This window comes from Pezoporus occidentalis, unplaced genomic scaffold (assembly GCF_034315485.1).
Source record: "Pezoporus occidentalis ecotype Australia unplaced genomic scaffold, CSIRO_AGI_Poc_V1 ctg45, whole genome shotgun sequence".
NCBI classification, from domain to species: Eukaryota; Metazoa; Chordata; class Aves; order Psittaciformes; family Psittacidae; genus Pezoporus; species Pezoporus occidentalis.
In genome coordinates this window covers 355,181-382,761 of record NW_026915780.1, presented here as the reverse complement: position 1 = coordinate 382,761, position 27,581 = coordinate 355,181, and the positions used below count along the sequence as shown (strand labels likewise).

The 27,581-nt window shown below is 50.7% G+C and overlaps 1 protein-coding gene across 2 annotated transcripts in view; it reads left to right on the top strand.

The window, feature by feature from the left end:
* The window catches only part of INPP5A (inositol polyphosphate-5-phosphatase A), a 209,222-nt gene that overhangs the window by 23,399 nt on the left and 158,242 nt on the right, over positions 1-27,581 (top strand). Inside the window, exons 1-2 of one of the 2 annotated variants that reach the window (XM_062635161.1) lie at positions 21,781-21,867; positions 26,506-26,547. In XM_062635161.1, coding sequence (XP_062491145.1) covers positions 21,796-21,867; positions 26,506-26,547 — 114 coding nt within the window. In that variant the 5' untranslated portion in view covers positions 21,781-21,795. Of the gene's footprint in view, positions 1-21,780; positions 21,868-26,505; positions 26,548-27,581 lie in introns of those variants that run through there. The other variant, XM_062635162.1, reaches the window with a different exon arrangement.

The following is a 27,581-nucleotide window of genomic DNA, read 5'->3' as shown; positions in this document are numbered from 1 at the left end:
TCCATATGTGCTGATTAAAAATAATAATTTTTAGACTTCCAGCCTGGTTTGTGTTGGAGGGACCTTAAAGCTCCTCCAGCTGCAACCCCTGCCATGGGCAGGGACCCCTTCCACTAGAGCAGCTTGCTCCAAGCCCCTGTGTCCAACCTGGCCTTGAACACTGCCAGGGATGGGGCAGCCACAGCTTCTCTGGGCACCCTGTGCCAGCGCCTCAGCACCCTCACAGGGAAGAGCTTCTGCCTAAGAGCTCATCTCAGTCTCCCCTCGGGCAGGTTAAAGCCATTCCCCTTGGCCTGTCCCTACATCCCTTGTCCCAAGCCCCTCTCCGGGTCTCCTGCAGCCCCTTCAGGCACTGGAGCTGCTCTCAGGTCTCCCCTTCAGGAGCCTTCTCTTCTCCAGGCTGCCCCAGCCCAGCTCTCTCAGCCTGGCTCCAGAGCAGAGCTGCTCCAGCCCTCGCAGCATCTCCATGGCCTCCTCTGGCCTCCCTCCAACAGCTCCACGTCCCTCTTGTGCTGCTGCCCCAGAGCTGGGGCAGGGCTGCAGGGGGGATGTAGTTTGCTGGCAGTTCAAGGCGTGTGTGCCCGTGTGCTGGTGAGCAAGTGCCTCCTGGGCAGGGGGTGTCGGGGCCCCTCCATGCAGTGGCGGTTACATCAGCCAACTTCCCTCTCTGGTGAGCGCATGGTGACATCTCTGTGGTAACGTAGCTCTGCCTTACACGGAACAGCAGTTTTTAGCAGGCGCAGTATTTTTAGCTCCCTGGGTTGCAGCAGCTCTCAGGGGTGGAGGGGGGCAAGCAGCATCGCCAGGATCTTCCCGGGAGTTGCCCGCTGTGGTTTGGGAACGCTGGTTTCCAAACCTGCCGCCACCTTCCCGTGCATCAGCAGAGGCTCTCTGCCCGTGTGCTGGCATAGTGGGTCACGGCAGCGGTGGCTCTGCCCGTAGCAGCTTGTGCCTCCCGCTGGCCGTGGCAGCATCCTTGCCATGGAGCTGTGTCCTGTGGGAACACCTCAGCACAATGCCGGGGTGAAGGGACCTTCTCCTGGCATAGATGGTGCCAGAGATGGGTCCATCTCTGCCAGCGGGTGTCCTGGAGAGGGGCCATGCAGCCCTCCCCGGTCCCTGCGGGATGTGCTGGGTTTGCACATGGCCCCGAGGAGCCCGGCCACCAAGTGCGCGTCTGCCCGTCCTGTCTGTGCTGGGGGTGCCACAGGAGCACGGCACCTTCAGAGGAGGGGAGGCCTTTCTGTGCCTTACAGACAGCGTCACCTGCTTGGGGAAAGCTGAGCGCCGGCCTTGGATGAGGGCGAAGGTTCCGCAGGGATCGGGAGCCGGCCCGGCAGCTGTGGGAGGAGCACAGGGCAGTGGGAACGTGTGTGTGTGTTCCCCGGGTAAAACAGGGTCTTAAACTGCTGGTGAATCTTGGTACTGCCCTCTTCATCTTGACAGGAGAGGAACCGCCGACAGGAGCAGGATGTGGCCAGGACCCTGAGGAGCACAGGGACCTCCAGCACTGTGTGATGCTGTGCTGGCACCTGAGCCTGAGAGCAGCAGTGCAGCATGGGGAGCCCCTGCTTCGAGTAATTCCTCTCCTGCGTGTGTGCTGGTGGTTTATCACCGCTTGGTGTTTATTGTGGGATGGTGTCAGGAAGGTCAAAGGCCTCCCAAGCACAGGGGTTACTCTGATGGATTGCTTTTAGAATTCATAATAGCACCTGAATAGTCTGTGTCCAATGCTTCAAGAAGCTAAAGCTATGCACCAGCAAACACCTTCAGGCAGGATACTTCTGATACTCTTAGGGTTTAATTTGATACCATTATAATAAGGCAATTGTGTTCAAAAGCTGGCAGTCTGGACATGACATAAATATGTAAGTCTGGCACTATGTGAAGATGGGAAATGAAAAAAGTGAAGTTTGTTGGGAATGGAGTGGCTGGAGTTCCTTTGGGCAGTTCTCTTCAAGCGCTTTTGTGTTCGGGATGTTGGATTTCTTGCTGGTTCTGCCTGTTGTAGAGCTGAGGTTTATGTATGGCAGTATCAAAAACCATTTGGGCATACGCTGCATGCTGGGTGTTCACATCACAGGGCTGGTTTTCTGCTGTTAATACAGCTGATGGAAAAGAGATTTCAAATCTTCAGACGTTCTAAGCTCAGACTCTAAATGCAGTTATAAACTGCAGATCTGTCACCTCTTAAGTTTGCCTTCTGCCAAAGCTAAATACCACTACGTGTACCAGAAGGGAAATCACAGACTCACAGGATGGTTTGGAGTGGCAGGGACCTTAAACCTCCTCCAGCTGCAACCCCTGACACGGGCAGGGACCCCTTCCATAGAGCAGCTTGCTCCAAGCGCCTGTGTCCAACCTGGCCTTGAGCACTGCCAGGGATGGGGCAGCCACAGCTTCTCTGGGCACCCTGTGCCAGCGCCTCAGCACCCTCACAGGGAAGAGCTTCTGCCTAAGAGCTCATCTCAGTCTCCCCTTGGGCAGGTTAAAGCCATTCCCCTTGTATTATGGTTACAGGTCCTTGTAAAAAGTCTCTTCATTCACATTGTGTGATACGTGAGAGAAGCAGTGGATTTTTTTGCACAGTTTTTCGTTGTGTGTTCTGGGAAACAGTGTCACACCAGAATCATCTGATATCACTTATAAAATATTTTATTGAGAACTTGAAAGTCTCTCCACAGTTCAGAAAGACCAAGCAGATACATTTTGCTGTTTGCTGGCAGAATTCCTTCAAACACATTCGTTGATCAATGCACTGCTGAGGACCTTTGTTTTGAGTACCATTGCAGAAATGGGACAAGCTCTAGAGGCAGACACTGGGCAAACTAAGGGGGAGTTTGGGGCAGGTCTCTCCAGCTCATGGCCCCAGCCTGTGTGTTGTCCCCTTCAGCTAGCTGAAAAGCTGTACTGGTGGCATATGGCATGAGCCTGGGCTGCCTCTGCAAGCCAGGAGGAGGTGAAGCACAAATGGATGCGAGGTTGTGAAAGGAAAGGTGCAGCACTGCCTTTGCTGCTGCTCCCAAGGCCCCAGGTGCAGAGTGGGGCCATCTGGGAGGCCACATCACACCTGATGTGAGTTAACAGTTAGTGATGGGGCAGTCACTGCTGAGCAGTGTAAACCAGTGTGCAGAGCAGGGAGCCTTCAGAGGCTGTGGCTGCCCCATCCCTGGCAGTGCTCAAGGCCAGGTTGGACACAGGGCTTGGAGCAAGCTGCTCTAGTGGAAGGGGTCCCTGCCTGTGGCAGGGGTTGGAACTGGATGAGCTTTAAGGTCCCTTCCAGCCCAGACCAGCCTGGGAGCCCACAAGCCCGGAGGAACTGCCTCAGGTAAGGGTTAGATCTGCCTGGTGTCAGCTCAATGAGGGTGGTTTGGGACTTTTAGAAAACTTTCATATTTTGTGAGATCTCAAATAAGTGGGAGAAGTGTTTGGGGATTTATACTCCTTAGGGAAAAGCAGAAGTCAAATCTGGGGATCTTTCATAGCTTGTGTTTCTTTGTTCTCCTGGTTGAAGCGTGCTGGAATGTCCCTGTTCCTGCTTCGCTCATTTACAGCCTGACAAAGTTGTTTGCTTGGGCATGGCAAGTGCCCAAGAAGCAGTTGGAAGTCTGGTCTGGGAGTTCAGTGCCTGTTCTAGCTTAGCTCTGGATGCTGTGAAATTCTGCATTAAGCGCTTTGTGTCTTTGTGGAACATATTGTTTGTTGGATGATGCAGAGTAAAATGCAAGCTAAACCAGGCAATGTTGGTAGGGTTAAACACTTTGAAAGCACCAGGATGGACCTGGAGCCTAAGTCCTCAGTCTTTATTATTATTGTTATTTTAAAAAAAAGTCTTTTTATTGCTTTATTTCCTATGGTGGCAATGTGCATTTAATGCATTAAATCACCCAAGATGCTAAGAAGTCTTCAGTTAAAAATGCCGTGTCTTTGCACTTTTATACCATCTTAGCAAGCAGAAGTGGTTTTGGAAAGAGCCAGTTGTTTTGAGCACCAGTGTTCAGAGTAGTTCTAGGTTGATCTTGTGGGCTAAATAACTTCTTTTAAGGTTGGAGTGGACCTTGCCTTTTAGTTTCATTCAGAGGAAATCCAGTGGGCTCACTCCTGTCAACAGCAAGTGGAAATAGGCAGGATTTTGTTGGTTTATCACAAAAGATTGACAGGAAAGAACATATTTTTTATATGTGAGAGCCTTCTGACAGTGAGGTAAAACTGTAATAATGTGTTTCCATTGCTCCAGAAGACACAAGGACTGTGATTTCTTAGTGCTTGTGGTGTTAAGTATTTGCTAACATGTTCACAGTATACGTAAGGTCTGGTCAATGTGGGAACAATGATGCTTTTCTCCTTCACTACTCCTTCTGTTAATAGTTGTTCTACTTAGTAGCTCCACTGAAGAGCTGTGAGCAGCAGTCTCTTGTGTTGAACAATATCCCTCTGTTCTGTGTATGACTGTTTCCAGGATCACCTCTGCTGGAATTCGAGGGTATTTTGTGAGGAACCTTGACTTTGGGTTTCAAGGCTGCCAAGTGAAGGGGTTTTGTCCCTGATGATGTTGGATCTGTGACTGAAGCATTAAAGCACCACAGGCAGTAATGCCCAGTTATCCAAGTTTACTGGATACCAGTGTGGTGTCTCCGTGGTGGGTCCTCACTGCACAACCAACTCCTGGCAGTGCGTTGGGAACCTTGCCATTACAGTAACAAGTGTCATTCGGGACCCCGCCGCGGCCGAAACTGCACCTTAAGGACTTGAACTCTTCAGAGGCGATAGAGCTATACACACATAGACAACATATGGGCACATTGTTCCTTTTGCGTGAGTGAATTGGTGTGCTGTAGTTGGAATTCAGGTTGGTTGGATAAAACTGCTCCCGTGAGAACAGTTTCTACCAGTCTTTAGGTAAGAATTCATGGTTAAGTTTGTGCATGTGCTATGAATCTGCCTAGGCTTTGATCATCTGCTTATATTCACTCCTTTTATTGGGCTGTAAAAGTAATATATTGCTTAAAAATCCTAACTGGAGTGTAGAGCAAAGCAGAGCTCGTGTGATCTTGGCTCCTTTAACTGCTTTTTGTCAGTGTCATCTGATGTGTGCCAGCTTGAAGGGTCAGGGGGCCTGCACTGGTATTATGCTTAGACTCTTGTTTTCATCCCGAGTTATTTTCTGGCTGTAAAGCTGCATGTGACGGATACGTCTGAAGGGACCTGTCAGAGCTGTGCTCTTCTGGTGCAGCACAAACCTCAGGGAGTTCAACCAGGCCAAGTGCAAGGTCCTGGCCCTGGGCTGGGGCAATCCCAGCACAAACACAGGCTGGGGGAGACTGGATGGAGCAGCCTGAGGACAAGCTCCCCATGACCCGGCTTCAGTGTGCGCTTGAGCCCAGAACCCCCTCATGTCCCTCGTGGAAGGTGTCCCTGCCCTTGGCAGGGGTTGGAACTGGAGGAGCTTTAAGGTCCCTTCCACCCCAAACCAGGCTGGGATTCTATGCACATAGTTGGCAGGAGCAGGGCTCAGGTCCGTTCTCAGGTGCACAGGGAAGGGGCTGCTCCTGGTCTCACTGGGTCCCTCTGGGTGCTGAGCCAACCCCCAAGAACAAAACAAGGCTGTTGGGTGGGGAGAGGGAAGGTGCATCCTGAGAAGCTGCTTTAATGAGGAGGCCAGAAATAACCAAGTGACTTCTCCAAGGGGAAATCAATTGCTCTGTGACGAGAGCCTTGTTTTCCCTTGCCTGGTGAGATGCCCTGATTTCTAGTTCAGGGCTGGCTGCTGCTGCTGCTGCCTCTGAAGTAGCACACTGCAGCTTCATGCATCAGTTGTAGGAGAAGATCCAACATCAAGAAGGCCTCTATATTCCAGAACCCTCCAAAGCCCTCAGGAGTGGTCACAACTTCATCATTTACTATCTGTTGACTTTAGCCAGTGTATACTGGGAAACGATCATTGTAGCCAATACCCTTCTGTTAGTCCAAGACTGGAAATTGGAGGATGAGAGGAAGGTTCAGAAATGTGGGGTGCCTTTTGAGGATCTCTGGCAGGCAAGTTGTGGTTGAAAATTAGGGTAGAACTATTTTGGATGTGTAGTCCAGTGATGTGCACTGGCTTTTGCTCATGCTCTCCATCACCTGAATCTGGCTGTTGGTACCATGCTGGATCTGTCTCACTGCTGTAGGTTCTGCCTGCTTCATGGCAGACCTAAGGTCCACATGGATAAGCTGGGGACCGAGATGCAGCCTGATGGTCCCAAAGTCCCTCGTAGGCTTTGTTGGGAAAGATACAGCATTGCTTGTGGTACAGGAAGGCAGCTCTGTCCCGCCGGGGATGGCTCGATGCAGGCTCAGTGTCCTCTTTACCCTGTGCAGGCTGGGTAGAACCTTTCTTCCCTGAGAATGCTGTCCTGGCACTCCTTGGTGGTGACGTGGTGGCCTCCCCTCTGCTGGTTCCTGGCTTTGGCTTTTGCCTGCCTCCTGAGGGTGGGATCGCCCCAAAGGAGGGAGGGGAGCTCCCTTGGCTGTCTTTTGTGATGAGCAAGGGTGAGTTTTCTTCACAAAGGCAAGGTGTCCTCTTGGAGTATCCCAAAGCTGTGGGTGTGTGAGGGGAGACCTTCCATCAGCCCCAGGCCCATCTGAGGGGGAGACTTTGGGGGATACTTTTCAAGACTTCATGGTGTTCTTCTTATGGTAGCCGCTGTGTTGATGTCAGTGCTGTGCTGCAGTTGGGGTAACTAGTCATGATACTGAGAGCTGGAATCACAAGGGGTTTGCTGCATTTTGGCAGAGTTCGTGCTTGGGGGGGGGGGGAGGGGAGGGTTTGGATTTTGGTGAATGAAGTCAGTTCAGTCCTGCTTTATTCTCGTGGGGTTGCTGTAAAAGTTGTCTTGGAGTCTACAGCTGTTGTGAGAGATTCAGCAGAATAAGTTGTAAATCCCTGATGCTGTAGTGCGATGGTGCTTTCTGTTTTCCATGTCTACCTTCTGACTGCTGTTCCATAATGCTGGGCAGGTTGGAACAATTCATGCGAACTTGCAGGAATGTTTTCCCTCTAAAAAAAACACATTTAAAGACGATTGAGAACCGTGTGTTTACCCATGTCCCACTACATGCAGTGTGCACCTGAAGCGCATCCTCCAGCCGTGGTACCCAGGGGGCTGGTCTTGGTTTAGCCTCCGTTGAGTGGTCAGAGGCAACCTGAGGTGGTGTTTCCCAGCGTGACCTGTTGGGCATTTGGAATGCTTCAAAATATGAGAACAATTTCAGGGGGGAGAAGTCAGGAAAACTTTGTCCTTACTTTCTGTTGGAGTCTGACTTGAGCCTGGAGCCCATTTTCCTAAACAGGAAAAGAGCCCTTCCAGTGCTGGTCAGAAATGTTGATCCTCGGTGAAGTGCACTTCCTTGCGACAGAAAAAATAGAGGTGTTACCTCACTGCAAACAGGATATCTCTTAATAGTGAGGTTTAAATATACAACATTTTCCATGGTGCCTTTGAATTTCTGGAGCCACGGACACAGAATAGCTTTTGGCTGTAATAGTGTTATTGCTGGCGGGCTGTCAGGAGACTTCCACTGATACCTCGTGATACTGCTCGTTCGGGGTTTAGTGTTGAACCAGGCTACTGCTTCAGTAAGCGCTGGTGGGGGTTGGTCTTTGTTACTTTATTACACGTGTGGTTGGATTGCTTTATGCCTTGGGAATAGCAGCTTCAGACTGCCCTGGGGAGCACACCCCCCTGGGGTCCTGCTCACCTCCCCGGGTCCATCCCTGCGGTGGATGCACCCTTGCTTGTGATTAGAGGAGGGATTTTGAGGTGGAAAGCCAGTTTCCAAACTGAAGATGTCTTCCTCCACTCCATTAAAAAAAGTCTGCTTTTGCAGTGACAGGATTCAGTTGATGGTGAATATTGCATTACAAAACAGTGATTCTTTTTCTTTAGAACACAAAGGACAAACAGGACCCAGCATGTTCTTGCAGTACTTGACTTGCATTTTAGTTGTCAAGCGTGTGTTTGTTCTAGTCTAATGTGTCATACTGTGCATGGGCAGTAGGTCAGAAAGAGTCCAGTAATTCTGAGAAAATATAGGTTCTGTTGCTGCAGTCATGTCCCTTATTTGGGTGAGAAATGCATTACAGTAAGGAAAAACATTGCAGAGGTGTAATTTCTGAATAGAAATTCTCTGTTCCTGGCTGTGGAATCATTACAGAACCCAGCCTGCTTTGTGTTGGAAGGGACCTCAAAGCTCCTCCAGCTCCAACCCCTGCCACAGGCAGGGACCCCTTCCACTAGAGCAGCTTGCTCCAAGCCCCTGTGTCCAACCTGGCCTTGAACACTGCCAGGGATGGGGCAGCCACAGCTTCTCTGGGCACCCTGTGCCAGCGCCTCAGCACCCTCACAGGGAAGAGCTTCTGCCTAAGAGCTCATCTCAGTCTCCCCTCTGGCAGGTTAAAGCCATTCCCTTTGGCCTGTCCCTATGGGCCCTTGCCCAAAGCCCCTCTCCAGCTTTCCTGCAGCCCCTTCAGGCACTGGAGCTGCTCTCAGGTCTCCCCTTCAGGAGCCTTCTCTACTCCAGGCTGCCCCAGCCCAGCTCTCTCAGCCTGGCTCCATAGGAGAAGTATTCTTGTGAATAATTCTGAAGACGAGTGTACAAGGAAAGTGCTACTTAATGAGCTGAGGGGGGAAAATTTGACCTCTCTTCCCTCTCTTAAAAATGAACTTCTGTTTAGCTCAATTTTTTCATTTTATGAACAAAAGGTTAAGGCCAGGTTGGACACAGGGGCTTGGAGCAAGCTGCTCTAGTGGAAGGTGTCCCTGCCCATGGCAGGGGTTGAAATGGATGAGCTTTAAGGTCCCTTCCAGCCCGAATCTGTCTGTGAGTCTATGAAACACAACCCTAACCCTACTGCTTATCTCTGTGTGATGAATGAATGCTCGGTCAAACACACGTGGTTGCTTTGTGATCCCTGTTGAGTCACTTCCACAGCCTTCAGGTTTCAGTTTTGTTGTGGGGGGAAGCCTGTAAGAGTATAAATATGGATCAGAGAGCCTGGGAGGGCTGGGGCTGGTGGGGCTCAGGGGTCTCTGCCCAGGGATGGGGCCCCAGGGGCTCCCCGCAGCCTGCTCCCATGTTCCATTGTGCTGCCATGTAAGCATGGCAAATGGGGAGCTGGGGCTGGTGCGGCTCACACCAAAAGCATGGACTGAACTGTTTATCTGGGTATTTGGGTCTGGCAGGAGTGGTCTTGGGAGGCTACAGCTCCTTACAGAAACAGGCAAGAAACTCTGGAGTGAGAGCAGGCTTCCTTACAGCACTGAATCTTGTAGCTGGTGTGCCATGGGCCCCTTCTTTTGCGGGTGCGTGTGGGAATATCCGAGCAGAGGTTCTGCTTGTTGTGATTTGGAAACATTTCTAGTTCTTTTGCATGTAAGTTTTTTGCTCTTGTATCTGTGGGTCTGTATATAGCTCAGCCTAGATACAGACCTTGTTATTCTTGCATCCGAGAAGCTTTCTACCAACAGCATCTTCCCCAGGAGCTGCTGAATCTCGTGGAGTCGCACATGAGCAGTTCTTTCTGCACTAATGTGGACAGTGCTGTTTGGGCTCAGCCCCAGCCTTGCCAGCACTTTGCATGCAGTGTAGGCTGATGGTCCTTCCTGCTGCCTGACTCTTGTTCAGGTGGTTGCTTTGCCTCCTGATGACTGTAAAACACTTTTCCCTATCTGTGATGAATGCGATCTTGCCTCACACAGCATCTTTTCAGATAATCTTCCCAGTCTGTCACAGACAGTTTCACTCCTTCTCTTTCCTCTTCTTCTATGTTACGTTATATTATTTTGAGAATAAGCTGCCTGGCTTAATGTAAAATTCCCTTGCTTTCTGCAGCCTTCCTAAGGCAATTTTTGGCAAGCAATAGCAGGAGGTTGGCTCCTGGTTGGATTTCACTGTTTGTTTTGGCCGCAGTTTTCCTGTCTCAATTGCTCGCTCACTGGATGCGCCGGGAGATAGGTTTTTGTTCTGTCCCAGGATGCCTCTTAAGGGAAACCTTGTAAAAACCTGCAAAAGGTTCTGAAGATCTTCCAAGGAGGCACTGTAAAAATCCGACAAGAGTGGAACAGCCCCTGTGCTGCAGAGAGCAGCCTTCTGTGCTGCCCTGCGCCCTGCTCATCTCCCTCCAGTCTCACATTTTATAGTTCACATATCATTAAACATGATATATGTGTTTGCGTACATATTCATATATCAGAATTCGCTGGGCATAGGCTGTCTTTATAGTGGGGTATGGTCTAGGGCTGGCACTCAGGATTGCAGTTCAGGATTCCCCGTGGGGGGGTGCACTGAGGTGATGTGCTGCTGGGGGAGCCACTGGTGGAGGTGAAGCTGCCGAGTGTTTACCTGGGAGAGGTGACATGAGAACCTGAGCCCAAGCAGAGGCGGGTGGAGGATGTGATCAGCTCGGAGGGAAGCCCATCACACGCACCCTGGGAGCGGTGTCCGGGACAGTACGTGGGGTGGCAGAACTTGCTCACCGCCTGCTTCACTAGTAGCCAAGCTCCTCATTGCCCCAGCATGGAGCTGTAACTTCTGCGCCTTACTCCTTACCCAGTTTACTGTCCTTTTCTACCCTCTATGATTTCATATACGTGGAATCAGTGCGTATAACATTACACACATGTCAAAGGGATCTTAACAGTAAGAGATTAACAAAAAAAAAAGGAGATTGAGGAAAAAATCCTCCAGTTTTTCTGGTCCATTGGTCTGAAAGAAGTGTCTGTCATCCCTGTGAATACACTGCAGCACCTCTGCGTGCAGTTGGTAGTATCTGGATTCCACAGCTAGGAGGGTTATGTGAGCAACACAGGGGGTATGGAATAAGGACTTTGTCTGTTCCATGCCTTGCTGCTTCAGTGTCCCAGAAGTTGGCTCTACTCGCAGAAAGGTTTTTCTATCCTAGAAGCAGCCTTCTCCCTGCCTGCCCTGTACTGTGTGGCGGTCAGACAAACGCAAACCATTCCATGGTAGGATTCTATGGTTTGCTTTCTGACTTACACGTTACAGAGCACTTGTAACTTGGTCAGTTAACGCCAGCAGGTATGTTGTGAACATGGGGTTTAATTTCTGTTTGTTGGTTGATGTCCTCCTTCCTATCATCTGTGGGCTCTGGGAAAGGTGACTTGGACCCTGGTTCTGCAGAGCATGTGTGAGGTCAGCTGGAGAAACGGGAAAGCTCTAGCTCCATTTCCAGGGTTTGCTTTGCAGAGCTCGATTGGAAATGGCACAAATAGCACATCATTAGCTGGTGTTATCACCTGTCACTGCCTTGGGTCAGTTCCAGTCAAAAAGCTCCTTGCCTTAAGAATGGAAAACTCTGGGAAATGGAGTCAGAAAGCTGTGGAAGTGCAGGGGGTGTGATCCAGCACCGACAGTTTTTGTGGAGTGCTGGTTTGGGTTTCAGTAGCCCTTTTGCAGCCAGGAGGGTTTTGCAAGCACTGCAGGTATTAAATACCCTTCAGACCATTACCTGCTGTCACACTTGTCTGAAAATAACCGGATTTGTTGATGAATGTGTCCACACTGCGAACGCACTCTCAGCTTGATCATCGCTCTTTGAAAAGTTGGCTGATAATGAATTAAATGAAACCTTTATTCAGGTGGTGCTGAGACTGTGTGTGCTCCTGAGAGTGATGGAAGCTTTGGTACTTCCCTCTGGTGGTGGCAGTAGCAAAGGTATAATGTCTGTTGTATCCATAATGAATCTGAGGGCAAAAATGAGATGTACTTTGTCCTGCTAAACTCCAGTTTAATGTAATGGTTCTTGAAGAGTTTAATGGGAGACAAATGGAAATTGGATAAATATGTGCCAATATTTAATATTTTTAAAAAGGAAAATACGATGACAGCCTGTAAGACAGGAGGAGAACATGGCCTTTGGAGCATGGCATCAGAGCCAGCAGGGTCAGGGTGAGAGCAGTTGTGGTGAGCCTGCTGCTGTCCAGGAGGAGGCCTATGGTGGGAATATTGCCTCCTGCACTGACCTGTCAGTTTGCAACTGTGAAAGTGTCTGATTTTAACTGTGTACGGGGGGGACACCAGGGAACAAATGGAGCTTTGCTTTGCTCTGATTGTATGCAGATAACTTTTACTGGCCTTCTTTGGGTGAAAGTGATGATCTTCAATTTGAGTCTAAGGAGACGTGTTCTTTTCTCTTTGTTTTTGTTGTTGGGGGATCTTGGGGCAGGTGACTGGGAGCATAAGTGGTGTCTGTGCAGGGATGGGCTAGAAGCTTGTGCAAGAGGAGATGTCTCTGCCGCTAGAAGGGAGGAGGGTGTTCTAGGGAGGGCAGTGGTGATGTGCGAAGCGGGAGCCAGAGCATCGCTTGGACCATGGTACCCACTGGGAAGCTGCAGCCCCAGCACAGGAGCTGTACATGGGTGAGCTCCATGGTGAGCTCTGGGGCAAGCTCCTTTCCCAGCCAGGCATTTGATGGGAGATAACCACACAGATGCAGAAGCTTCCAGTTTAGCGTCTGCTCATCTGTCCTGTGTGGCGTGGGCCAGTGTGGTATTTTAATGGCAGAACTGAAGTTCAGTGGCACTGTCGATGCTGTGGGGTCACCCATGGAGCTGGTCACACAAACTGCTTGTGTTGAGCATGGTTTGCTATGGACAAGGTTTCTCTTTCACAAGTGACTTGTGCGTGCTCTGGGGATGGAGATGTGCAGAGAAGAGGACACCAGTTACTGATGCTGGTGTTCTGTGCAGTGTGGGGCACTTCCCAAGCCAACAGGGGTGCAGGCTTACAGAGCTGCACTGCCTGCGGTCTTAAAGTGTCAGCAGTTTGTCAGTGCCCTAACACGAGGAGGAGCAGGCAGGGGGTCACGCGAGGTGCTCCCAGGGTGTGTTTCTGAGCTCTGCTTTGGGCTCTTTCAGGACTTATTTCAAGTGACGGCTGCTTTCCTGCAGCCCAGGAGCGCTGTGTGCTGTCGAGGACTCCGCAGTGTGAGTTCACCGAGCGTGTGCTCTGTGCCGGGTGCGCCTGCAGAGAGCCTGCACATCGGACACGGAGCACGCTGACGTTCCTCGCTTTTGTTGTCTGCCTGATGTTTCCTTCCTTGAGAATCTATATTTAGTGCTACGAAGCATTCGCTGTGGCACAGGACTCAAGGCAGTTGCCTTTCAAGCGAAAGGAAACGGTTCTCTATAGGGATAAGAGTGAACGAAGGGCAGGATTTCCTGTGGAAACTCACCCACATGAGCTGAGTTTACTTTGAACTCATGGTGAAAAAGGTGAAATGAAAACCCTGGGCAGTCTGCACCAGTACACAGGAGTATCTCTCCCCTGTAACCACCTCTTCTGTACTTGTTGACACGTTGCTGTGGCTCACATCGGCCCTTCTCTCAGGAGGGGGGAACACAACCATTTCAGACACGCGTTTTGGGGCACACTTGTGCAGGACTAAAGTAACTTCACTGTGTGGGTTTAGTCCCTGGTGTGGGGTGCGTGTGCTGAGGGTAGCACCCTCCTAACACTGCTTTGTGCCATGTAGAGCAGGGAAAACGCTGTACAGTCCCTCTGCCGAGGAGCAGAGCTCAGCTTTGTCGGTACAGAGCGCACTGGCGGGTAAGAGGAGCTCCAGGAGCAGCAGATGTGTTCCCTGGTGGATGCGATCTGTTTTCCTCTCCCGTATTAGAGGCTCTAAAAATAGCCTGTCTGTCAGGATGGAGTCCTGAAGGGCCGAGCTGCCCTGGCGTGGGCGAACATGGATGATATTTAAGGTCCTTCCAACCCCGAGTTCTGTGAGTTTGAGGGGGCAGGTGCTGCAGCCGTGTGGCTGTGCCGAGGGTGAGGAGCCCTGCGGTGCCCAAGGCTCTCACAACCATAGGGAAGCTCTTGGGTTGTAGTAGGATCAAAGCCACCTCCTTCCTCCAGCAGGGCAGGAGGGGAGGCAGCTGCCGGCCCCGATGGGCTCTGCCGGGGTTGCTGGTGTCCAGCAGGAACGAAGCCACCCAGGCACGTACCGTTCCTCCCCTCTCAGTGGTACTGGGGTGCAGGAGGCAGGGCTGGGGGAAAGGCAGAGCCGCAAACAGAGCGCACGGCTGGCACATGGAGGTGGTCACACACCGCAGTGCACGAGGGGAAAGCCTGCCTCTGCTGTTTCCTCAAAGAGCATCTCCCCTCTCCGGGTCTCCCACGAGCACGTACCTCCTGGTGACTGCTCCCAGTTACTGAGTCAGAGGCACATGAGAATTGTACATTTCATGGAATCTGACTCGTTTGTGTTGGAAGGGACCTTAAATCTCCTCCAGCCCCAACCGCTGCCACGGGCAGGGACCCCTTCCACTAGAGCAGCTTGCTCCAAGCCCCTGTGTCCAACCTGGCCTTGAGCACTGCCAGGGATGGGGCAGCCACAGCTTCTCTGGGCACCCTGTGCCAGTGCCTCAGCACCCTCACAGGGAAGAGCTTCTGCCTAAGAGCTCATCTCAGTCTCCCCTCGGGCAGGTTAAAGCCATTGCCCTTGGCCTGTCCCTACATCCCTTGTCCCAAACCCCTCTCCAGCTTTCCTGCAGCCCCTTTAGGCACTGGAGCTGCTCTAAGGTCTCATTACACTCGTGCTGTTCCTTGTGCTGGGATGGTGGAGCAGCTGCTGCACTGACGACGTCTTGGTTTTAGTTGGGGTTTTCTGATCTCTGATTGCTCCTTTAGAGGTTCTGAAGAAAAAACCCAAATGTGAGCTCTTCAGCGCAGGGCTGTTGCTCCATTCAGTAGTGCACACGGGAACTGCCAACTGCCAGTTCACCAGTGCAAGGGCAGGAGCGTGCTCACGTGTGTGATTGAGGTCCCGGTGCGATGCGGGGTGTGCTGCGGCTGTGCTGTGCACTAGTGCCGAGGGGCAGCCTCCGTTGTGCGCTCGCTGCTTGGAGCGGGGCTGCGGCATTCCCAGCTGCCGCCTCTTGCGTCACGGCCTGATCTGGGGAGCGTGATTAAAGCATGGAATATCCCAGTAACGCGTTCTGTACACAGTGTTCCTGCTCCCCTGATTCATGTGCTGGCCCATCTCGGTAAACTGAAATCCTTAAAACCAGACCGAAGCGCAGTACCCTGCTGTTTAACCTGAACCTCCCACAGTTGTATTAAGAGCATTTGTTCTGTTCCACTTCTGACAAGTTCTTGAGACAAACATTGCTGGAGGAGCAGCCCCTGTTCTGTTTCTGCAGGGCACTCTGTGTAGGTGATCCTTGGGGCTGGGCTTGTGCTCAAGGAGGTGGAATTCCTCTTAGAGCTTGGCTGCAGGGGCTCTGTGAGTTCCTGACCTGCCCCGCTCCACAGCACCTCCTGAATGGCATCACAGACCACATATTGTGATGTTGTGTATAACACAGTCAGCTTCATAATTAATGTTTGCCCTTTTGCTTGTTTTTTTAGGGCTCTAAACTCCTTACGAAGGTAGAATTCCTGATGATGCTCATGTTAACTTTGTGTAGAGACTGATGGATGTGTTTACTTACAGCTGGCTGGCTGAGAGCAGTGTGGGTTGTCCTTTACTTTTCTCCTTCAAAGCTAATGAAAGCTTTCCTTTTTGCAGGGAAGTTGTTTGGGGTTTTCTGGCTGGGATTCCATAATCCCTGCTCAGGCAGCTCAGCGTGAGGCAGGCATCGCTCATGGTGCGGGATCACATCCAGTGCAGCTCACACTGACCATGCTGCTGCGGCTCCTTGCCTGGGAGCAGCTGGTGCTGTGAGGGGCCAGGGGAAGCTCCTCTGCTGGGCTCCCTCAGGCATCGCCAAGACAAGGTTGGCTTTTCCTTGTGGTGGCTCTGCAGAAAGCTGCGAATCACCTCTGTGGATTGTTGGGCCATGGATCGAAGATGCACTTGTTAGGGAAACGTGTGCAGAAAGGAGAAAAAACTGAAAGCCCGCTCTAGAGCAAGTTGAAATGAACTTCTGGTATCTCCCTCAGTGCTTTACTGCTGGAATAGGATGTAAACAGCTTTTGCATGGCCTCCTCTGCTATCAGATACTCACATTAGGTCACTACAGGTTTTTTTTAGTGTCATGAAGTGCACCTTGGCATCCCCATGCCTCACTTGGCAGGCAGTTGGCAGCCACTCTTAGGGCTATGGTATTTTGGCTTGGAAGATCTCATAGGCTGTGTTGGAGCCAGCACTCTGACAGCCTCCACCTCACGGGTGTGTTAGTCCTGGAACTGGTTCTAGGAAAACCTTGGACTTTCATCCCTGGCAGGGCAGTGCCCGGTCAAAAGGTTTAGCTCATAAATGTGGGTTTCTTCTTGAGGAAAGAGCATGCGTTGCTCAGAGCGGTTGATAGACACTGCTGTACAGCAGTGCTTGGAGCTCATGCGCTTTAGCTCCCGAGCTTTAGTTCATGAAAGTGAGCATCTACTGTCCACCCCCCCCCCCCCCCGAACACTGTCTACCTTATTCATTTAAGACAATGTTTTATCCCGGCCTCCTACTCTGCGGTTACTCCTGGAGTATCTGTGAAAAGGGCTGCCCCTGCCACAGCCAACGGGGTTAACTGAACATGTTGGGTATTTTCACACCTCCATAAAGCCCAGCCTGCAGAAAGAACTGTTCTGATGGTCGGCTTTCGTGGCTGCTTTCACTGCTGTGTCTGAGGCCTCATGAGTTCTGCAACTGGAAACTGCCTGAGTTTTTAACTATGTCTGCATCAGCTTGGATATAGGAAAACTTAAATGATGTGCTAGCAGCAGCAGCTACAGGGCAGATACACAACTCTCAACACGTCTCACTCTCACTTGGCTCGGAGAGCCAAATTCTGTATCACGCTCTTGGAGGCTGACAGGGATGTTCTCTCTTCTATCAATTCATGTGTAAGTTCTCTTGCTTACCTTGCTGGGCAGATCTCCGCTTGCTTTGCTCCTTTGAGGTCAGTAGAGGCTTCTTGCAGTGGGCAGATCCAGGTTCCATTCCGTGATGACCAATTGCTCACAAGTTGATTGTGTGGTGATTCTGTGCCCATCTCCTGCCATGGGAGACATGACTCAGGACAGTGCCGCTCCTGTCTGGAACAGGGCTTTGCAGGAAACACCCTCAAGTGCCTGGGATGAACAAACACGTTCCGGTTTCGCTGTTGGTGGGTGTGGGGATATTCTTGCTCAGGTAATTTTTCATAGCTTATCAGCTCCCAGGTTTTCCTTGTGGCGTCTGAGAGGAGGGCTCCCGAGTGTGGGGTGGATTTCAGCTCTGGAACTGCATCCAAACAATAAGTGTTTTCAGACCGTGTACATTTGTACATGTACAGACCGTGTACATTGTTACAGACAACATTATCCCCATAGTCAACCCAGGAGGAGGGTTTCAAGATTAACTTAAAGCAAACAAACAAAGGAACCCCACAAGATAGACCGTGGTGGTGGTGACTATTGCCAGAGCTCTATTCTATCTATCCATGAGCAGGAGCAGATTAATTTTATTCTCTCTTTCAGCATAATGCCTGTTTTCTTCCTGCCTTTCCAAACTCGGGACACAAGTCACTGGAAACCTGAGTGTATTAATGTGGTTAATCCCTGCTGTTTGCTAACGATTATAGATTTTGTGGTGCTGCTAATACTGGGTGTTGGATTAACTCTTGCTGTTAATACTCTTAACGTGCTGGTTATTCAAATACCCGGAGCCTTTAATCTTCAAATAAGATGATAGAGGTTACATTTGGAACAGGTTGGGAGCTCACTAGGGTCAGGATAGTTGGGATTCATGGCTCTCTTTATTCAGGGTTATGCGTAACCCTGTTCTTCTTGCCGTCAGATTTACTGTATTATTTTCTACACAAACAGTTCTGGAAGTCTGAAAGTCTCGTTGCTCTGTCTCAGTGTAATGTAATCCTTAAGAACCTGTTAGTTTACTAAAAATAGCTATGAAAGAATGTGTATCTTCAATTCATTGTAGCATGGGAATCTTTTAATTGAGAGCTGAGCTTCATTACTGTTGAGAGAAGTCTTTTTCTTCTGTTCCCTGGCACTGGGTTAGCTAAGCCAGCAATAGACTTGGGACAGACAAAACACCCCCATCCCTGTGAGTGTTCAAGGCCAGGTTGGACAGGGCTTGAAGCAAGCTGCTCTAGTGGAAGGTGTCCCTGCCCGTGGCAGGGGTTGGAGCTGGAGGAGCTTTAGGATCCCTTTCAACACAAACCAGGCTGGGGTTCTGTGATTCTAAGATATTAACACTCAACATGTCTGAAATGAGTTGTTGAACCGGAGTCATGCTAAGTAATAGCATATCCAGGTCATGGGCTTCTCCTGATTTGTGTGACTTTTAGGAGCATGGATGGCACTGATGGTGAGCCACAAGTTGAGTGAGGGGCAGGCTGGCCAGAAGGGCTGTTCTGACCTTGTGCTGTGCCCGCTCTGAAGCTGCGTTGCTGCGATACAGTGGGTGCAGTTTTCATCTTTGTGCTTGGGAGTCACAAATGCTGTGTTACAAACCTGTGTGTTGTACGTGATGCCTGAGCCTTTTCCTGAGATTTAACTGTTGTTATGAATGGCAGATTGCCTGCAGTCACTGCCCTCTCTGCTTGTGGATGTATTGACCCACACCCTACACAAGAGTCCCCACAACCTCCCCTGGCATCCCGGGGCTCATGTTGCTGACTTGGCTGTTCAGAAGCCGGTGTTTGTCAACCCTTGTGTGGGGTTCTGTTTGATCTGCTTGCTTTAGGTTCTTCTCATAGCAGGCTGGGTTCAGTCACTGGGGTCTTCAGGGCTTTGGAGGCTCTTGTTCAGACAGGAGCCCTGTCAGCACATGCTGCTGGTACTTTTTAGGAGTTAAAGGCAGGTGGCTCTTTCCCTTTCCCCATCTTGTGTTGTTAGAGGCGAGACTGATTCTGGTCTTGGTGTTAACTGTTTGCAGTACGTATGGTTTTACATCCAGCTCCTTTGAAGAGGCAGGCACTTGATCATTGCTTCATCACTTTCAGTTCTATTACATCACTCCTGCTGTTTCCCTGCGATGCAGCCAGGACAGTTAATTTGCTCTGTAAGAAGTTTCCCTTTGCTGTGAGTTGGTTCAGGCTGCGTTTCCTGCGTTGAGGAGCGCACCCCTGGGTTTTGGCTGCCCCATCCCTGCCTGGGAAGGGCTGTTTCTTGGTGCCTCTCACAGTCCCGGTGCAGGCCGTTGCTGTTGCTCCTGGAGGTGCTGAGTTCTCAGGCGCACAGCGTGGTTTGCAGCACCTCCAGCTCTAAGGAAACACAGACCTGCGGCACGGCTGGTGGATGCTTCGGGGGTTTCTGTCGGCTTGCGGCGGTGCTTGGCAGAAGCCGAGGCTCTGGGCGTTCCTGCTGCCGTCTCTGCTGGAGCTGGGTAATAAGGAGAAAACCAAGTGTAGCAGAGGAGGGAAGCAGCTCTGTTTCATAGCCCCTCTGGGTGTAGATTGAAGGGGGCAGGTTAACAGGGCTCTGGGTACTGCCTGGGGGTGCAGTGGCTTCAGCAGCGCCCACGTGTTGCTCTGCAGCACCAAGAACCCCCTGGAGCTCGGGGCTGCGGGTCCTTCTTGGGGCTCTTGCTCTGTTTGAGTCGGGCATACAGAAACGTTGTCTGGTTGTACCCTCGGCACAAGTGGGTGTGCAGAGCCCAGCGGCAGGGCCCCTCGGTGTCCCCTGTGGAGCCAGTGAGTGTTCCCGAAGCGAGTCAAGAATCTTTTAGCTTAGAAAATGAGCCTGTTCTTTGCTAAAAATAAAGCTCACCAAATAGAACGGGCTCTCTATAATTCATCCACTTTGCTCCATTTCCCTCTGAACAAAACTAAAGAGAAATTTTCTGGGCTGTTAATTTGGTTTCATTTTGTTCTTTTCTTTGTTCCTCCGGACTGGAGGCCTCTTACCCTAAATACAGGTTTTTCCTTTTTTTACAAAGGTTTCTTCCCTCTCTGAACATATTTTTGCAACAGGCTTAAAGCTTTCTCTTGGCTATTGGGTGTAATTTGGTAAGGAATGGAAACACCGGGGAGAAGAGAGGCTGCTTGTGTGCTCAGTTTGAAAAGACACTTGTTTTGGGGATATTACTGACTCATGTGGCAGCCATGTGTTCACAGGACAACTATGTTTCCTTATAAGCCTGACCAGTACAGTAACCAGTGTGACATAAATAGACTTCATATGGAAACTTGACATGAAAAGAGACGGTTTTAGTGGGATTTGGAATTCCAGGAAAATTGCTTTTAATTGAAGGGAGCAGTGGGACGCGTGTGCTGTTATTTTAACATGGACCCCACGTGGCTCCGCAGTCTGGAAGCAAGTCATGCTTATTTCGGGAGGAGAGTGTCTATTTGTGGCTCTGTTGAGTCAAGATGTGTGCTTTGGATGGGATGGTAGAGTGAAACCAGACCTGTGCTCCTCAAGGCCTTGGGATAGTTCCTAAGAGCTCATCTCAGTCTCCCCTTGGGCAGGTTAAAGCCATTCCCCTTGGCTTGTCCCTACAGGCCCTTGTCCCAAGCCCCTCTCCAGCTTTCCTGTAGCCCCTTCTGAATAGAAATTCTCTGTTCCTGGCTGTGGAATCATTACAGAACCCAGCCTGCTTTGTGTTGGAAGGGACCTCAAAGCTCCTCCAGCTCCAACCCCTGCCACGGGCAGGGACCCCTTCCACTAGAGCAGGCTGCTCCAAGCCCCTGTGTCCAACCTGGCCTTGAGCACTGCCAGGGATGGGGCAGCCACAGCTTCTCTGGGCACCCTGTGCCAGCGCCTCAGCACCCTCACAGGGAAGAGCTTCTGCCTAAGAGCTCATCTCAGTCTCCCCTTGGGCAGGTTAAAGCCATTCCCCTTGGCCTGTCCCTACATCCCTTGTCCCAAGCCCCTCTCCAGCTTTCCTGCAGCCCCTTCAGGCACTGGAGCTGCTCTCAGGTCTCCCCTTCAGGAGCCTTCTCTTCTCCAGGCTGCCCCAGCCCAGCTCTCTCAGCCTGGCTCCAGAGCAGAGCTGCTCCAGCCCTCGCAGCAGCTCCGTGGCCTCCTATGGGCTGTTTCTGGACAAAGCTCTTCCCTGTGAGGGTGCTGAGGCGCTGGCACAGGGTGCCCAGAGAAGCTGTGGCTGCCCCATCCCTGGCAGTGCTCAAGGCCAGGTTGGACACAGGGGCTTGGAGCAAGCTGCTCTAGTGGAAGGGGTCCCTGCCCGTGGCAGGGCTTGGAAGGGACCTTAAAGCTCATCCAGTTCCAACACAAACCATCCTGCGACTCTGTGGTTCTGACCCATGCTGAGCGCAGCCCGAAGAACTTCCCAAGGTTCTGTGTGTGTGAGGTGCGAGGTGCCCGGTGCCCGTCTGCTCAGCTCAGGTCTCATTTCCAGCAGGGTTCTAACAGAGCAGCACGGAACAGGCTCAGTGCCCGCCAGCACAGGGATGTGCGCAGGGGACCTGGCTGTGAGGGCAGGGTGGTGAAGGAAGAAGCCCTTGGTGCTCAGGAGAATGTGAATGGGCAGAAATCGGTTCATCGGTGAATGCTCATAAAAGGATTTAGCATTGACGAGGACAAAGAAAAGATTAATTCCAGTTACATTATGAAAAGAATGAGATAATTTAATGAAGGACAGAGTGTGGAGGGAACGGATGGGAAGAAGGCCAAGGAGTCTGGAAGACATGAAATATAATGTGTCTATTCTTAGATGGAAAAATAAGAGGAAGATGAATTATTGTTCCACTTGGTTGTTATCTCCAGTCCTTCATAACTTAAAGTGATCTCGTTTATTGGGAGGTCACTGGGGAGGAGCTTGAGGCAGGGGGCTGGGTTACAGGGTTTGACCAGAGTGGTAAAAACAGAAGGATGTGGTCCTGCTGTGGAGGCACCATGGGAGGAGGAGGAGAAGGAGGGCACGGCGGCCGGGAGCATGGCAGGGTTGGGTCCTGCAGAGCCAGCAAGGTGATGGTCACCCTGAGCTGTGGGTGATGGGAGTCACAGTCACCGCAGGGGCTTAGCAGAACCCCAGCCCTGTGCAGAGGAGTCCGTTGGCAGCCCCAGCGACCTCATTAGCGCCTTGTCTCCCAAAATTACCTGCCAAGAGACTTGACTGGCATCTCCCGGTGCTGCTCCTGCTGCTCCGAGCTCTGCTTCTGTCACCGCTTCTTCAAACCTTCCCATGGCCTGTGGGATCCCAGAAGGAATTAATTTGTAGGCGGGGAAGCTTCATTCTGCACCACTCGGATTTCACTGGGCTCCTGCCTCCTGCTGTCACCCTTCAGAAAGCCTGGGTTGTGGGCTGCAATGATCCATCGGCCCCTCGCTTCTCACCTGCGATAGAGCAACCTTGACAGAAGCAACTGGTTTGAGACTGCCCCCTCGGAGCTGGGCACTGAGCTGCCGGCCCATGGCCGGTGCCCTGCTCCCTGCTGCCGTGCCCGGGGCAGGCAATGGACAGCGCTCCTTGGTGCCATGCAGACATCCCTCACCCATGCGTGCTCCTGACCGCGCTGCCCTGGTGTCTGTGTTGTGCTGCCCAGATGAGGAGGCAGGAAGGAGGGAAGGTCCTGCAGCTCTGGGTGACTCAGTTCACCTCGTTGTGCTTAGCTTAACTCTGGAGTTATTTCTATAACTGTCCCCCCCAAGACCTTGTTCTCTGTGGCTGATCATTTAAGGGGCTGTGCAGGCAGGCAGGCTGTGAAATGGGGTGAACCTCTGCTTACTGACCTCAATTCACTTCTCTTTGTTTGAACGCTGGCCTGTGCCAGCACAGTTAAAACACAGTGGCTGTCGGGAGGGGTTACGTGGGCAGGGTATGGAGCTGTGCTGAGCTTTGTCCACAAGGAATCAGGTGTGGGCTGTCCAGGCCGCTGGTGGGATGGATGGTGGCCTTTCATCCTGAGCTGGTGTTCTTGATGTACCTGGTGACGTTGTGCAGCAGCTCCATAGAAAACATCTGCTGTGGTTGCCAGGTAGTGACTGCTGGGATCCAAAGCAGGAGGAGAAGAAAGCCCCTTTAAAAACAAAACCAACTGTTTCTCCAAATCACTGTTCCTCCACAAGAATCTATTTGCATGCTGCTCCTGCTTTTGACAAATATGTGGGTTAGTTAGATACCTTAATAGCTCAATGTGGCAACGGGAGTGCTGTTAGCAACTTTTAGTTTAATCATTGCTTGTGGTTGGGAACGTGTTCGTGGTCTGCCTTCAAAATGTAGGTGCTGTAGATTTGTTTCATGTAGGTTTGAGATGCTGAATTTTCTAGGGAGCTCTGAGTCTTCTGTGAGTGTCCGTATCTCCTCCAGTGGAGGTATGGATCAGGACAGTGATGCTCTCTGCACGTATCTGTTATCCGAGTGTCTCAAAGCTGTCATGGGGACCTGTCACTAGTGTTGCCCATCTCGTCTCAGGCTGGGTAGTGGAGGCAGAGCGAGCGTGTTGTTGGCTTTCTGCTGTGGCTCTTCTTGCAGGGCCACAGGACAGAGAATGGTCCAGTGATGCCCACTACATCTCCAAGTGTAAGAGCTAGGACCATCTGGGTTTGCACTCCTGTTCACCAGTTCCTGCTGCTTCAGTCTGAGTCCACATCAGTTGGTGTTCTGATGGTGGTGTATTGCTGTGAAGTCCAGCTGTGTGCCCTTGGCACTTCCCATAGGCAGTGTCCCAGGACATCAGCAGGACTGGGAGCCCGGGAAGCAAAATCCAGCAACCGCCCATCCCCTCTGGGGAGTGGAATCACTGCTCCTCCTGGTAACAGGCCTTGGCTTCGGGTGCTGTGCTGGGAGGGGGCCGGGGCTTGTAGGAGAGTTGGGTCATGGCCTCGGGTCCCTGTGCTGTAAGGAGCCCCCGCAGGCTGCTGGTCCAGCGCTGCTGTCGCTGCTCGCTTTGGGCTCCAGTTCTTCAGTACTTGATCTGATTGCTCAAACCCAGCCCCAAGGAGCTGGGGGCTGGGGGCCTGGAGCCCTCTTGTCAGCTTCCCTCTGATGTACCGGTGGTTTTCCTGTTCAACCTCATGTTTCCATTTAGTCATGTAGCAAATGGGGGAACTTCTACCACTTGCAGTAGTGTTTAAAAACAAAAGCAAGGGTGTGCTTTATTTTCTCCCCTGGGATTCCTCGAGTATAAATAACTTCACATATTCTGATCGGTAGCAGTTCCTTCTCCCTTAAAAAGCTGCAGCCAATGTACATTATCACCAGTGGCTGGTGCCACCCTTAGTCACAGCTTTGCACTGTGCTTGAACTGAAAAGCTGAAAACCTGCTCAATAAAAATCTTATGCTTATGTTTAACATAGATTCTGTCTGAAACTGGTTGAGGCTCTCAGTGCAGAGCCCTGTGCTCGGGTGCATTCCCCCAAGCCCAGGTTTGAATTCTTTGGGATCTCATGTCCCCTGTCATTTAGCTCCTGTCTGTAAATAGAGACTGAAGTGGGCTTTGTTTGTCTTCAGGGACTTTCCAGAACTAACTGACTTCTGCCATTCTTAAAGCATAGATGGACCCCAGGGCATCTTCCAACCGGTAGAAATAAAACAGAGAAGTGAGGGGTGCGTGGGGTGGGGTTTGTAACATAAAATTGCCTGTTACTTAGTGAGTAAGGCCCCACTGTGTGTTCTGAACAGATACACAGCCCTGCTCACGTCTGCTTGTGCCCAACGCAGGACTTGCTCATTGCGTTTCTGTAGCTACCAGAAAATGTTGATTTCGCAATCCCCAAGACCTTGTGTTATTCGTAGTTTGAATCTGGCCTTTCAAAATCATGTTCCCATTTCAGATCTGGTTTGTAGAGTGATAGAAAAACCCCAAACCAGTCAATCCTGTGCTGTCTTTGTAACTCTACATTAGAAGTCTCCTGTAAATCCTGGTTTGCTTGTTTTGTCATTGCTGCTTTATGAAAGCAACAGTCCTTACTGTTACCCGGTGGGTTTTGTTGGTATGTTCAGAATGAGTAGGAAATGAGTTAAGCTGCTAAATAAGCAGTTAATGGGATGTCATTTTGAGAGCGTCTGCTTATCGCTGCCTGGCTGCCTTCAGTTTTGATCCATGTTGCAGCCTCCCTGTTGCGGCTGGGGGCTGGGCTGGGCAGGGGAGGGGTGGGAGCCCTGGATGGTTTGTCCCAGACTGAAGCCAAATCTCAAGCCAGGTTCCATCCCGGCTGGCTTCAGGCATGGAGCAAGGAGCCACTGCTCAGGCTCACCCATCCCCTGCCCCGGCAGCAGCGTCCATAGGAGATACTGCTAGAGCTCATCACTGGGACAGGGATTGTTCTAAGGAGTGCAAACATCACCTCTGTGACCGGTAACATCTGAATTCTGGAATCGTCAAGGAGTGATCAACAGAAGGGAGGTGGCAGAGAGCAAGGGACAAACGTGGTGCTTTTGGTCCCTCACCTCCCAGACAGCTTCTGTAGACTTTGTAGGCTCAGGAGCTGCAGGACTTCCATAGGTTTGGAGAGAAAAATCTTACTTACACTCTTTGCAAATCTGCGCAGCCACCTATGGGCAATTCTCCAAGCAACGAGAGTCAGTAGAAATGATTAAAGTTGTATCCAGCTACTTGAAATTAACACACTTGATGGCAAATAGAGCAAAGCAGGAATTCCATGTCTCTCTATTTGCCACGGGCAGCTGGTGTCACGACGGTTACTAAAGGGAGGATGTTGAGGCATTGCTCTGGTTTTCAGTTCAATACGTTTTCCTGCCTCCCACAGATCCTGGATTTCCTCCTGCTGCTGAGAGAAAAGCCTGATTTGGGTTTTATTCCCCACTATGATGTAAAAATTGTCCAGAAGCAGTGTTGTTGAAGATAGAACTCAACTAATGTTTCTCTTGTAGCTGTACATTTAATGTGTGCAGATCAGTTATCTCCTCCAGATCCACATCCGGGATGGGCTGTGTTTCTGAAAGGGCAGAACTTTGTACTTCGTGTATTTTTGCTGCTTCAGTTTTCGTAACTTCTGGGGCAATCTGGAGATGCTTCTCCCACTTTATCCTTGACTCTGATGTGCTTGAGCATCTCACAGAAGCATGGTTTTTGCTCAAGGCCAAGTCATTAGAAGTAAATCCGTGTAGCTGGAAGCTCAGATTGCAAGATATGGTATCAGCAGGTCATGTACGGCAATGAACACGTACAACTAAAAGCACATACTTCAATATGTATCGAGGCTGTTGATTTAATTACTTGACAATCGTGTATGTGTGTGAATGTTGTGAAGCCAGGTACAAAATGTACCTTCTTAGGGAAAATCTGAGGAGAGGGGACTCAGAAACTAAAAGCAGAGGTTTGTCATTGGTGCTCATGGAGGAATATCCCAGTGTCTATGCTTTATTTTCTTTATTTGTGGAAAAAACTCCCCCCTTGAATGCACTAAGGAAAGCCAGAACCCCAGCCTGGTTTGTGTTGGAAGGGACCTTAAAGCTCCTCCAGCTCCAACCCCTGCCAGGGGCAGGGACACCTTCCACTAGAGCAGCTTGCTCCAAGCCCATGTCCAACCTGGCCCTGAACACTGCCAGGGATGGGATATTGTTACAAAATACTGTTTCCAGTTGGTATTCAAATACATTTCTCCTGTTGTTCATGTTTTGCTTTTGTTTTGTTTTTCAGCCGGAAAATCTCCAGAAGAATTGGCTCCGGGAATTTTACCAGGTAATGTGAAGCTTTGTTTCCCATGGAGCTCTGCGCTCACTTGTTTATTGGCATAATGAACAATGTCGAGATGTTCTGCTTTGTGAAGCTGAAGTCACGAAGTAGTTTACAGTCAAACCCAGGAGCCTAGTGCAGCCTCTGACCTCTATTGCAATGATACAGAATACAGCAAATTGAAGGATTTGCAGAAGCCTGGAATGCAGGAACCAGTCTCACGTTCTTCACTGTCTGTCAGCTTCACACATGATTCATCTGTTTGTTTTTCTTCATGCATCTTGATTGATTACTGCTGTAAGCACGTGATGTTCAAGCGCTGCTTGCTCAGCCAGTCCTGGTTTAAACCTTTTCCATATCTTCTGGGAAGACTCCTCCTGTGAATACAAATAAATAGAGGTCTTTTCTTGGCTGTTTTGATTTTATTTGATTTAGGTCACTGCATATTTCTCTCCATCATGTTATTTATTTCTGCATCTTTATCGGGGAGACTTGGGATATGTTCACTTGTTTACAGAGCAGGGTCAGCGCTGCGGAAACGATTCCAAATAGTTTGTGGAAAACAGGAAGAGGAGGGGAAACAAATGAGCAGCAGCAATAGTATCCTAGAGCAGGCACCAGAGTGTGTAACTGGACGTGGGCTGTCTTTGGTGCAGTTAATATTGTGTATATGAATGCCCAAATAGGAAGCAAATGATTCAGTGACACTCCCATGTGGCTATCAAGTGTGTGGTCTGGGCCAGTGATAGTGGAGCTGGAGTAGACCTGACCCCATCCCTCAGCTGCGGTGGTTTTGCTGTGTCCACTGTCCCTGTGTGCCGCTGCTATCAGAGAAAGGTGCATTTGAAAGGAAAACCAGAATTAAGGAAGCAAAGGGTGGTGAGTCTGCTGGGGTTGACGGGCAGCGCTGGGCATGCTGGGAGGAACTGGGCTGTCCAGCAGCCTTGAACCCTTTTCCTCCCCGCAGCCAGCAGCAGGACAGCTGGTTCCACGTGCTCACAGCGCAGTAGGAAGTGGAATAAAACTTGGTAAGAGCTCCT